The sequence below is a fragment of the Pundamilia nyererei genome, unplaced genomic scaffold, assembly GCF_000239375.1.
Source record: "Pundamilia nyererei isolate P.nyererei 1_Seehausen unplaced genomic scaffold, PunNye1.0 scaffold00150, whole genome shotgun sequence".
In the NCBI taxonomy this organism is placed as follows: domain Eukaryota; kingdom Metazoa; phylum Chordata; class Actinopteri; order Cichliformes; family Cichlidae; genus Pundamilia; species Pundamilia nyererei.
This window is the reverse complement of record NW_005187551.1, coordinates 944,687-958,404: the sequence shown is the minus strand read 5'-3', so window position 1 is coordinate 958,404 and position 13,718 is coordinate 944,687. Positions and strand designations below refer to the sequence as shown.

Sequence of the window (13,718 nt, the reverse complement as noted above, 5' to 3'; positions counted from 1 at the left end):
GAGAGAGAGAGATCACTAGGTCTTGTTATTACTGTACAGACTTTCATTAGAGTGCACCACAGAAAGTTTACAGTTTAAGTAGAGATATTCTTCATAGCAGAGAAAATATTCACTATGAGCTCCACTGTACCAGCTACACAAATGCCAAACAGATCACAGTGGTCTAAAAGCCATGTGTTCATTATGCAGCGCGGTCTGTCCTCCACCCATCCTCAGGTTAAATGTATCTCTAAAAACTGTATAAATCATGTTTCGTACAAAGACGTGGTTCACAGTGATCACTCATTTGACAAATTACACTTTGCCACTTCACTGGGCTCAAGGCCATAGAACTTTTTCTCTCAGGTCATAATCTCAGACACCAGTGGCCCGTCATTACAATTATTCAGTGCTTTAGGCACAGCCTGTGGGGTCCTAGCAGATCCATGGATCTGAAGTCAGGTCACTGAAATGATTTTTAACTGCCATCGTTTCCAATTCCCCTTCACCTGCCCGGCCTCACCATTATAGGCCACTGGCTCCAATCTAATTTTGTCTTATCGCACAGGAAGAGCATTAGGAGCCGCATTTGTTGACTCCATTGATTTTTATGTGTTGCGCAGAGATCGCAGTTCGGAGCTGCTAGGCTGGTGAACATGATCTCCTCGGGCCATGTGATTCACCGCACATTTGGGGTCAGCACATATGACGCATGTGCAGATCGGTGCATTACAATACAGTGCAGGCCGACTCATGTGGGGCATCAACCGATTTGCAAGAAATCTCACTTAGAAGTCTCATTGCTTGATGTTTACTCTATATCGGATGGCTTCCAGCTATGCTGTCAAGCATCCAAGATCTCACTAATGGATTATCAGAAACCCATAATAAAATGTTCTCCCATGGATATTCAGCCTTTAAATCTTTGGCATGCATTCTGTTGCATCACTGAACTGGCTCGTCTGTCATTTATTCAGTGTGTCTGCACATGTGCAGAAAGGGCACTCTTCTTAGGAAAATTTCTGCATGCTTTCTAGACTTTACTGTCAAGAGCGTTCGTTAGCATGGGGCTCAGCTGGTGTGTGCTTGCGCGTGTATGACCGTGCGTGTCGCTGTGTTGTTTCTGTCTGTATCACTTCTGTTCTGACCTTCAATGTGTCTCACCTGTTTGCTTTGGCAATACCTGGACTTCCCTGGAAAGGCGCTTATCAGCTGAATTTCCACCGCAGGCAAAGTTGGTAATTACTTTCCGAGGCTGCCATCGTTTTATAGCAATCCATCATCATCTAGAGCTTTTTGGCTATATAGAGCTCAGTGGTGGTGACAGGCATTGCTAACTGGTTAGCAGCGGAAAGACTGCCAAAACACAAGCATACAGCATGCAAGCTGATTGAATTCCTCAGGAGCAAAATTACGTCTTGCCCGGCTTCCCTGCTACGTCTTAAAGCCTTGAAGTCCCCAAGAGCCAAGATGGACAAAGCACAGTTAAGATTTCAGGGATGGAACGAGGTGTGCATCAGTGGCAGCACGAAAAGGGGGGGGGAGGGGAATCTGGAGATGGAAGAAACAAATATTTGAAAGAAAGATTACCGTCACAGCTGCACAGAGCCGAGATGTGGAAAAGACAGAGTAAACAAGCTTGGTCTCTGGGGTGGTTGGGGGTGTTGTGGGGGAGAAAAAGAAAGAGAGGGAGAAAGACAGAGTGAGCATGAAACAAAAGAAAGAGATGGAGCGAGCACAGGCAGAGGCAAGAAGAAGAAGGAGGAGAGAAAAAGGTAGCGGGGAAGATGGGCAGCAGGAGAAGCAGAATGACAGGATGCAAAACAACAGCCAATAAGTTTTATAGAGAACAAAGAAGGAGAATGGGGGTAAAATGAAAATTCAAATGAGTGGGTGTTATACATGAGAGCAAAGCTCCTGAATGAATGTGTGTAGATGCATAAACATATGACACTAATTGAAATCACAGTAGAGCTCAGAGATGATGAAAAACCCACATTTAAAACATTTGTTGGACCTCACTTAAATTCAAAAGGAAATGACAGACCTTCCTTTTTATCGAGCCACGAAGCTAAACAAAAGAAGAAAACACTAAGCGCTAATTTTCTTTAAATGATATCTTTAACAAATGTACTGTGTGGATTGGTTAGTAAAGCAAAGTCTTACTACTGCAGTTGGTAAAACATCACACAGGATTCATTTTAATGCTTTTTGCAAAAGAACCATTTTTTAAGACGGGTGTTTATATCTGCCCAAATCTGCCCAAGTACAGTAATTGTAAGAAAGAGTGAGCTTTATTCCACGGTGGAGCCAGTTCCTGAGGGATTTGGTCTTGCTGCTGAAACACATAAATCTCACAAAAGGAGGAAGATCGATCAGGCAACCTAAATATGTGTGTGCGCGTGTGTGTGTTTGTTCACATTCCTATGATCAGCTCCCTCAAGTTGGCACTCATTATAGAAAAACCACACAAGGAAAAAATTAACATGCTATGTGTAAGTCCAATGAAATAATACTTGATATTGTCACTGCCGGCTCCAGATATCACAGCGCTTCTCATCATGCTAATGTGGAACGTGGGAGAGGCAAGGTGTTCTGCGTGAGTGGGATACTGAGGGTTGGGGGTGGATCTTCTCTTCCAGCTGGGGGGTGGGGAATGAATCCTGCTGGAGAAATCCACTGCATGTTCTCGCCTTTCACTGCTTTGATCAAAGGGGATCCATAAACTCCGAGGCTGGCTTTAGCTAAATCTGAACAAGTGCCTCTTAATCCTTCTCTGATAAGCCAATCTATTCATTTTATCAAGATGCAGAATGAACAAATCGGGACTTAATTAATCTGAACGTTAGGCGTCGTTGGATGAAAATGACATTCTCTGAGTGCAAGGAAGTTGAAAAAGTTTAAAAGAAAAGAAGAAAAAATATCTATCATTTCCTCCTTACTACGGCCATTAAAATGTCTAGACACTCGCACCAAAGACTTTCAATTAGCAGTGTCAGTCAAACACATCACACGATGAAAAACCTGCACGCCGGCCCCTCGATAAACCAAAGCATACATGTGTGCCGTGCAACAGTGTGATCGTCATAAAAAGGTAATAGCTACAGGTGACTGGTAGGATATGTTATTATGGCTGCCATAACAGCTATCATCAAACTCAATGACTGAACTTTTACAAGGCTGTCACAGTGCAGCAGAGCCATGCTCCCCTCATAACTTCACTGCTTACATCCCCGTGCTGACACTGGTCACAACCTTCAAAAGCCTTTCTTTCCTGTCCCACCAGCTTGTCTTTCACTGGTGATGTTCATCGTTTCTTCCATCTGCATTTGATGAAGACAGAATACACCTATACATGCATGAGTGCATATACTGTAAGGAGACATGAAAGCAATTTGAAATGGATTTGAAGGCAGTGTGAGTAGTGACGCACAAGTACAACGCTGGTCTTATTTTAAATCTTAAGGAAATTCATGTGTGTTTGTGTAACTTCACAGACTACCCGCTTCCTATTGTTCTACTTCCCCATGCTGTCTGCAATTCACTGCTGAACATGTAGCAGCTAAGAATGTATGCTTTTATTTTTAAAAGTGGTTTAGTAATATCCTAAAACAGGTCAGCACTGCAGCCTATCCCAGCTCGTATGTTGTTTCTCTCCAAGTTAAAACTGAGATTAAAACATCTCTTTTTCCAAGCGTGACCTGACCAAGAGAGCAGAAAATATTTTTTTACAGATACAGACACAAACAATATAAGGAGACAAATACAAAACTCACAGCTGCCAGAGCTTCCTTCCTGTTAAAAGGGAGTTTTTCCTTCCCACATTCACCATGTGCTTGCTCATAGAGGGTCGTGTTACTGTTGGGGCTTTAACTTAGAATAGAAAATTTGGCGCTATATAAATAAAAATGAATTGAACTGATTTGGAGTATAAATGAGTGTTTAGGTGTTAGTTTAGCTACTGAGAAGAAAATATTGATCACTAAACATATTAACTCAGTTTCTCTTAACTTTCTTTTCACACATGCACAGCTTTGTTTTAATCTAACCACATATATGGATATGTGAGCTTCATGTTGGTTACTTTTAAAAAGTCAGGTCAACAAGCAGTCTTACTAGGTTGGACCTACAGCATGCAGAGTGCACCCAGCCCCATTAGGGTAGACAGAAGGTGACTACTGCACATTTCTCTCATGTGTCTTTGTGAGTTGCTTAGCTCACCGAAAGGGACGGATGTACTGAAGAAATTGCTCAATTATGCATTTTTGCAAATGAGATCGCTCCTTCTCTCCCACTTTGTGCCTATGTGTGATGGGTGGGGGCAGCTGTCTTTCTCACCGTGCAGCACACTTGCACACAGAGAAGCCGTGCTCTTAGCGACATCGGTAGAGTGAACTAAATGTTCAAAAGTGCGATTACACTTCGCTAAAGCTGACGTGCAAGAAGTGCTTTACACATATGGTAAAAGTCACATGTGCACCATGGATCTCTCCATCACTGCTGTGGGTGCGTCTGAATGAAGTGCTGAGGAGCATTAACTGAAAAGTGAGTTACATCAGAATAACAGACTGCTGCCACTTTAACAGACTGATGAAGTCAGGAATGTTACCTACAGATGACCCTGAAACCCTGAAAGCTGAAAGTGTCTTTTAAACAGAGCAAGGTATTTTCAACATAGAAGTTCTAAACATGCCAATTTTCTTTAGAGATCATAAATCATATCATAAAATTTGCACACAATAACAGAATAATAAAAAAAATTGACCAGGTTCGATGTTATTAGCCTACTGAAAACAGATCTTTTTGTAGACCAATAGCACAAACCAGTGCTGTGAAAACATGTGTTTTAACTTTGTAATGCTTGAAGCTGGTAAAACTGAGGGTTATCTTCCCATTTACATACAGTACAAAAACTTAAGCAGGGGTTTGAGCTGACACTGTCACTGAGAAAGCATTATGCCAATAACTAAAGTTGGGAATTGTAGTCTCAAAGAAGACAGTCACTGGGACCCTGCACGGGAATGAACTGCAAGGTTGCAGACCAAGAAAAACTTCACCTCTGCAGAAAAGTTGCCTTCAAGCCAGACTCAAGCAAGCTAATGACAACCTGCAGACAGATTATGCATACTGAGATTGGAGAAACCATACCCACAGTGAAGCATGGTGGTGGGAGTATTTTTCTGTGGGGATGCTTCAGTATATCTGGAACTCGGAATCATCAAGGCCGAAGAAATTACAAAAAAGAATATGTGAAGATTTTGAAAGGAAACCTCAAGCACTCAACAGCAAAATGGTTCTGTCTCATCACTTCCAACGCGACAGCAACCCGGCAAAGTACTACCTTCAGAAGACCAAAGCAAACATTATTGACTGGCCTCCCAAAACCCTGACTTGAATCACAATGAAAATCTTTGGGGTGAACTGTAGGCCAAGATCCAAGCCAGAAGACCATCAAATCTGAGGGAGATTAAGAGATTTGCCAGAGAAGAAAGGGCTGAGGTTGCTCAGGAGACGTGTGTGAGACTTACCGAAGTCTGCAACAATGACTGCAGGCTGCTATCCAGCAAACAGGATACACAGTTTACTATTAACATCAGGGAGGCTAATAATTCTATCCATCTGTATTCCATGTGTGAAAAGAAGTTATCAGGTTTATGTGTTTCTTTCAAAAAAAATTCGAAAAACTTGTATTTTTGACTTCTCAAGTTTATCTTAGATGCATGTACTTTCTCACTGTTTCCCAATATTGTACATACTCTGTATCATACGTTCTCTAAATCAAGAGATCCAGTCTGTAAAGTGACAACAAAATGTGAAGAGTTTTGAAGAAGATGATGCTTCATGAGCATAGAACCATATCACCCCATGAGAGCACTTCACTCTCACATGCACTAAAGCATATAGTTAGGGCTGGATCAGGTGACCCTGAATCCTCCCTTAGTTATGCTGCAATAGGTGTAGGCTGCTGGGCGATTGCCATGATGCATTGAGTTTTTCCTTTTCAGTCACCTTTCTCACTCACTATGTGTTAATAGACCTCTGCACTGAATCACACGCTCTCTTCCACAGCATGTGTTTATCCTGTCTTCCTTCTCAAACCCCAGCCAGTCTTGGCAGATGGCTCCGCCCCTTCCTGATCCTGGTTCTGCCGGAGGTCTCTTCCTGTTTAAAGAGAGTTTTTCCTTCCCACTGTTGCCAAAGTGCTTCCTCATAGGGGGGTCATGTGATTGTTGGGTTTTTCTCTGTATGTATTATTGTAGGCTCTACCTTACAATATAAAGCGCTCTGAGGCAACTGTTGTTGTGATTTGGCGCTGTATCATTTTTTTATTGAACCGAATTGAAATTGAATGAATGGATCTTTGCATACTGACATCATACACATGCAGTACTTGAACTAACTCATTTCTTTAGCACACAAACTGCACAGAGAAACATGGGTTCTCTAAATCAAGTCATCCATTTGAAGTGCATACAAGGATTCTGGGTTTAATATAACACAGAGGATATATTTTTACAATCTGAATTCAACTTTTCAGAGGCCACCAGTTTTCTGCCCCCTCCACCGCCAGCTTCTATTTCCCTCAGTGTCCTCAGCCCTACAGTGAAATGAACTGCCATGGTTAATTCTCCAACTGATCTCTCTCCTTCTGTCTCCACAGAGGAAGGAAGCAAGAATGAGTGAGGATGAGAGAAGCATGGGTGGGGTGGCTGGGTGGGTGGGTGTGTGTGAGGGGCTGAGGGGGTGAGAGACGCAGATGAAAAGAGCGAGAAAGACAGAGCCACCCCAGAAGGCTGAGTTAGCTGTGACAGAGAGCGATGCCCACTTCCCCTCCTTCTATCCTTGCCATTCCTTTTTTCATCACTTTCTAAATCCCGCTCTTCTTCTGCGCTCTCAACACAGAGCCATTGTAAGACGACATATCAACGACCCCCCAACCCCACCACCCACACACACACTGCACCCCTCCCCACACCCAGACTCCACACCCTCTCTGAATGATGATTCATCGAGCTCCTTATCGCATCAGACTACTTGATGGGCATAGTAAAAAGAAATTAAATCTTAATTAAATTTTCATCTTTGACAAATTTGTCTCTGCAGAGCTGCCATATGCTCGCTGGGTTTGGGGGAAAACATTGAGAGGGAAGGAGACTTTTGGAATTGGTGTTGAATGGGCTTGAAAATTACAAAACAGCACAAGGTGCATTTTTCTGTCAGCCTTGAGCATTTTCTTTTCTATTCAGGAGGGATAACCTTGCATTCCTATAGATTTTTCACAGCGTTATTACATTATGGATTTTTCTTCCTCCAAGACAAAGTATAATAACGCACTTTATACTCGGACTGTTTTTCATCACTTGCAGGGCAAAGGGAGCATGTGTGCGTGAGTGTGTCCTTGTGTAGTTATGAATGTGTGTATGTTTGTGTGCATGCAGGCCTGGATGATCACCTGTGTGTGTGTGTGAGTGTCACCTTTTTTAATAATGTGCTGTCAATCTGGGCTCTGGGAATGGGCATTTCACTAACCCTCCCTAAGTCTCATAACGTGGATCCTCTGGGAGGTAGAATAAGTCATCAGTGGCCGGCGGCCGGGAGCCCTCGAGCGCCGCAGAGAAAGGCAGAAATCACAGCGGATGCAATAAGGAGACAGGGTGGAATAAAAGTTGGGCTTTCATATTAATGCCACGGCACTCAAAGTTATAGCCCTGCTACTCATCACTCTTTCTGGAAATGATGTAAGGGAGGAGTAGTGGCTGCTCTGGAGCCTGTGTTCACGAGGGGCAGTTGATACTCACTGTTTTTGTGCTAATTGTTTTGTTAAATGCCCTCACAGATCCATCGCCTATTTACACACTGAAGTCTGCTAACAGCAGAAAGTCTAAAGGTGAGACGCAGGACCCGGATCATCTCCCAGCCCCTCATTTCAATGACACTAAACTGCTGTATGAACAGAGTACTTCCCATATTGTGTGTGTACCCCAGGAAGAACACACATTCCTGCCTTTCAGTTCAGGAACAAAATAAACAGCGAGCAGTAAAAGTCTGGGGGGAAAGAGGCCATGAAATGATAATATATTCCATATTTCTCAAGCTCATAGACTGCTGTATTTCTCCTTCTTGGCAAGGGAAGTTTTACTGTAAATTCCAATATTACATACAGTTGCCTTCATGCAGTTGTATACTTCTTTCCCTGAGGTTTGCTCAGGGCTGCAAGTGAGATTCAACAAACTTTCTTAAACTCACATTTTTAAAATCAATTAATTATGATTAATGTGATGAAGGTGATGATGATCATTTGGCTGCTGGGGGGCAGCGGGAGCAAGCTGAGAACAAAGCATTTTCATTTCATCACCTTACACAGCAAGGAGAGCTTTCAAATGAAGTCATGACTCTGGCCACCTGGTGAACCCAGGACTAATTTTCACTCCTCATTGTTATTTTGTTCCCTGGTCTGCACTGTGGTTTGTTACCAACTGCCGAGGTTTGACGTCAGTTCACTAGTTGAACTCTCTCTGCTTGGTTCATCCACAAAACTGCATTTGAAAAGCAAAACAAAAAGTATTCAAAAGTGTAAAACAAAGAATTCTTTGTTGTCCTTGCATTAAGTCAGATATAAAACATGGGTCCACACCAGCAAATGTTCTTCAGGCTCTGTGAGAAGAAGATGTGATGTGACGTCATGCCAACGCATTAGACAAAAGGAGGTTGGCCCACTTACTTCAGCTCGAGCAGGAGTAATTGCCTCTGTTCTACATTAGCATCGCAGCTGCAGCTTAACAACATTATTTATTAACTGTAATCCGTGTTGTTTATTAGTGGAAAGCTCGAGCCCACTTCAAAATATAACAATATGAGATTATGCAGTCTGGATGCACAATTTCCCCATTGGCGACATTTGTTAGCATTCTACTTTTTAATTGTGACATTCCTTTGTGTTTCCGAAAACACCTCGGGATCAAAAGTAGAGAAGCCTTCTGCTAAATGCGCATTTCAAAATCGCAGAGAGCCGCCCCAACCTTCGTCCCCCTGACCAACGCCTCCAGCGCTTCCGGTGGATAGCGAGGTTTTCCCAACCCGTTTGAGAGTCACAGTCTCTCCAGCGTATCCTCAGTCTGCTCAAAACATCTCACCTTTGAGACGCCCAGGAGGCATCCCTAGCGAGACGCATTAAAAGTAGCCAGTGGCTACCCCATTGGCTACTTTTAATGCAGAGCAGCAGCGGCTTTACTCTGAGCTCCTCATGAATGACTAAGCTCCTCATCCAATCTCCAAAAATTCCTACCTTACAATGGTGAAGAGGTCTGTATGCCTGAGTGATCCCAGGAGCTGTGCTGTCAGGTCCAACTGGGCCCTACAGTCCTGGTTAAAGGGCCAAACTAATGCGGTCCTACTGACCACTATGAACTCCTTGCATCTTTTGAGCAGGACTGAACAACACGACGCAGCCAAGACGTAATTTTTCAAAAGCATGAAAAAGTAAAGGAGCACACGTGTGTGTTGGTTTGTATTTAGCCTAATGTTACATAACTTTGTAAGCAGCCTGTTCTATTGCAACTTCTCGAAATTCCTGTTTAGTAGAAATAAAAGTTTATAACTAATAAAGTTGTAATGCAGTTTAGAATTTTAAGCAAAATAATCATGTGGTTGCTGAACCTCCCACAGATTTATATAATCAAGAGAAATCAATTTTGCCTGAAGGATGGAAAGAAGTATGAAAAAGGGCACACACTGTTAACGGGAAAACTACAGGCCCGTAAGTCTGACATCTACAGAGGCGATGCAAAACCCCATCAGTACCTTTATTGTTGACAATGCGCCACGTAGAATTTCATCAGCGAGCAGGTGCATTTAGTTTCTTAGGTACACCTGTTTACCTGACAGTAAATCTCTAATTAGCCAATCACATGGTAGCGATTGAGTGCAAGCAGACATGGTCAAATATCAAACTGAGCGTTGGGAATATTGAAGAAAGGTGATTTAAGTGTCTCTGAAAGTGACAGGTTTTTTACTTACCGCCCTGGGCTGGTTGCTAGTTTAGTTTCGTTCTTAAATTAAAGCAAAAAAAGTGATAGAAAACGAGTTTACACAAGAGCTACTAAACTAATCCAAGTGTCAAAGGGCTGTCACCTGTGGACAGGTTAAGAAAGGTTCACAGATACCAGATGATACCACAGTTAAACCTGTGATCCTCTTTTGGAACAACATAGAAGATTTAACATCCTTTAAATAAATTCCACTAACATTGTCCAGTAGTACTTAATAATATGGCCCACGACTAAGAGTGCTGTAATTACATGAAATTTCAATGTATTTTATTGGAAATTACATTGTAATTAATTTACGCGTAAATAGTTAAAGGTAGGCACACTAGAATAAGGAGATAATAAGAAATAATTGCACTGTTAATATTTTATTAGTAATTTTAGGTAGTGCATGAGTAGTTTTAAGTACTGGAACTCCAAGTTTTTTGGGGGGGTTGTTTTTTTTTTTTACAAAAAAGGAGACACAAATTACTCTATAAGTAATTTTAAGTGCTGCATAATTTGTTTGGAGTGACTTAACTTTGCTTAAACTTCCAGGTATTTTACAGGAAAGCAGACAATACTTCCCTCAACACTGCTTTTCAAAGTTATGCTTGGACAGTGATGATAAAAGACAACAAAGTTGACTCCATCATTTAGAGATGACACAGTCCTGCAAAGTCTGTTTGTTGTTGCTTTCTTTTTCTTGTAAGTTAGTAAGGGGAAACGGCCCTTATCACATTTATGTGGTAAAATACAAGTTAAATAATAGAGCATCATCATGCATAATGAATATTATATAAAGATGTGTACATATCCAAAAAACGTACTTGTTAAGTGTTGAGTGTGCTTGCAATATAAGCTGGAGAAATACTGTTTGTTTCTCTGCAAAATTACCAAGAAACTACACAGTACTTCAATTTACTTAAGCAGTAGTTAAACAGTATTATTTGTGTCTCCTTTCTACTTATATTTACCTACAGTATAATTATTTCTTTGTTTCCTGTAAAAACCTGACTTATTATTCCCTTGTTCTAATGTACCTAGCTTTAAATATCTGTAGGTAACTAAAATTACATTGTAATTTCAAGTGTTAATTACAGGGGACTTACACTAGTTTGCTAAAGTGCTACCCACGTTTCTCTAAAAAAAGGGAGAAAAATGATTCTTTTTTTGCACAGGCTGCATCAGCGTATAACAAGCTTCCAGAGGACGTAGTGCAGGTTCTTTCACTTCACTCTAATTAGAGCGGTCGAGAAAAGGACATTTTCTAGAATACAGAGCTGTAGAAGAGAGAACAACATCCTATTTACACTGTGGTCTTTTAACTAGACTGCACTCTGGTCTGGAAACATTTGCTTCAACATAACATCACTAATCATACACACATCTTTTTTGCATGCTGTTAATTGCTTCACTTTGCTTTGAAACGCCACAGCTCAGCATCTCTGAATGCAACGACCGTCTGAACTCTCTAAAAGGACACACAGGATACTGATAATTAGGACTGGACTTTTATCACTTGTCGCTGTAGATGCATTTTTTTAAAAAACAAATTCAACAAATTTTCCATTATTTTGTTGAGATCTATAAGACCTCCTGAAAGTCCTACACTGCCATGTCATCCATCTTTTTAATTAGCCAACACGTCAGAGGTGTGCTTGTGTTCGAGTGTGCGTGTACTCACAGATATTTGCGGTGCCCTTGGGTATGGGCAGGTATGAGCCAGCACTCCACGCTCGCCCCTGGTAGTTCCTCTTACAGCGGCCGCAGTCGGGCCCAGTGGTGTTGTGTTCACACTCACAGCTCAACTTCTCTTTGTCATACACGCAGCTGTTGGCGTGAAGATTGCACTTGCACCTGTCAAAGCAGAGGAGGGGCAGGGTTGAAAGAGGACAGGCACGTCAACATGAGTGAATTTTCCGGTGCTGAATAGAGAACAGACGGCTTTTATTTTGTTGGACAATGCTGCTGAAGGGCAGCGTGTCCTTGAATAGCAGTGGCACTGGAACACAGGCAGAGCTGCTAAAACAGTCGCCTTCTCAACTTCAAGAACTGCTAGTTCAAAGAAGGCGGGCGACTGCACGAATGAATCCGGCATCATTATTTCCTCCGCTTTTTTTCTCCCCCTCTCCACTCGGGAAGGTAGCTCGGTTTTAATTGTCCCACTGGAGGATGCGTAATTGTTGTAAGGTCACAGCTGATGGACACGAGAAGATCGAGAGGGAGAGGGGGACAAAGAGGTGCAGGGAGGGCCGAGGAAAACAAGCTAAGTTAAATTGCGAAACAAGCACTTGGAGATTGAAGACGTCGAAAGGCTCACAGCTCCGAAAGATGACGAATACCGAGGAGTTAGCCAGAGGGCGGCGTGGAGCAACAGCATGACTACCTTCTCCATGACAAATTAATATGAGATGAGATCTCAGAAGCACATTTTCAGTTTGGAAAGAGGGACTCCCTCAAGGTGCATTAAATCCTCACTCACATCCTGCTCACTAGAACATCCATTTAACAATAAACTCAGCAGATTCATTTTCTGCTGTGGCTAGATGAGTATTGGGGGGTGGGGGGGGGGTGGGGGGGTGTATCTGTTAATTTAATTTATGAGCTTCAGTCAAGCACTTTGAATTTTTAGACCTTTGCTGCAGACAACAACATGACTGAATGTTTCCACATTTCTCAGAGATGAGCTGTGAAAATTTGGTGACAATGCATTCTAACATAGTCTGATTTAAACATGAAGTAGGAGTAGGAGAATATTCCCTGCCCACAAGTAGATTAAAGGATTAAAAAAAATCTTTTATACTCAATGGCTGTCTACATTTCTACTTTCAGGTTCCGCCAGTGTTATGTCGGTTGTTTTGTTATTTTGTCCATTTTCTTTATAGAATCACTACTTTTATTTTGACAGCTAATGCTGAAAAAGGTGGCGCGACACACTCCCCAAAATCATCACCGTCAAGCATAACCGTGTTGTTTTTAAAGAGTACCTGCCGTGATCCCGAGCCACTGCCTGCACTGGCTGAAACAGGCATGACTCACCATAGATTAATGGTGTTGTATTTGTTTAGTTTGAGAGAGGAGGAAAAATGCTGAGAGTCAGGTAAAATGCCACTGTTCAAGCCTGTCTCAAATCATTTTAAAGTGCAGTTTCATTCAGCATACTGGGAGTGCCTTACAAATGTCTTTTCTTTCTTCTTAAATCAAAGGAAATGTACACAAAAAGAAAGAAAATTTGTGTTTGGTCGCTTATTCCTTTGTTGTAAGAACGCTTCTTGGTAATCAATCTTTTACTGTTGGAAAGCCTATTTATTGCTGTGAATGACCACAGCAGACCCGGTGACATCAACATGCTTTGCAGCATTCTTTATTAGCACACACGGTTGCTGTTCACAATGCACACAGTGCTGCAGCTCTCCCGCTGCTCAACATTACCACAACAACCCCAACCACAGGAGACAGTACAATATTTAAGTCGACGGGGCGTGATTGCAGATGCCGTACAGGCAGTGTTGGGGAGTAACGGAATACATGTACCGCCGTTACGTATTTAGAATACAAAATATGAGTAACTGTATTCCGTTACAGTTACCGTTTAAAAAGGTGGTATTCAGAATACAGTTACTTTGTTGAAATAAATGGATTACACTGGGGTACTTTCCTGTTTCATTTTGTCGCGGGTCAGGACTGTTTGGGTTTTGTTTGACAGCTACG

At 42.1% G+C, this 13,718-nt stretch overlaps 1 protein-coding gene across 7 annotated transcripts in view; it reads right to left on the bottom strand.

The window, feature by feature from the left end:
• Positions 1-13,718, bottom strand: part of ntng1a (netrin g1a) — a 117,464-nt gene that overhangs the window by 22,056 nt on the left and 81,690 nt on the right. For all 7 annotated transcript variants that reach the window (XM_013913785.1, XM_013913786.1, XM_005744885.2 and 4 more), the window contains exon 4: positions 11,692-11,864. In XM_013913785.1, coding sequence (XP_013769239.1) covers positions 11,692-11,864 — 173 coding nt within the window. The remainder of the gene's footprint in view (positions 1-11,691; positions 11,865-13,718) is intronic.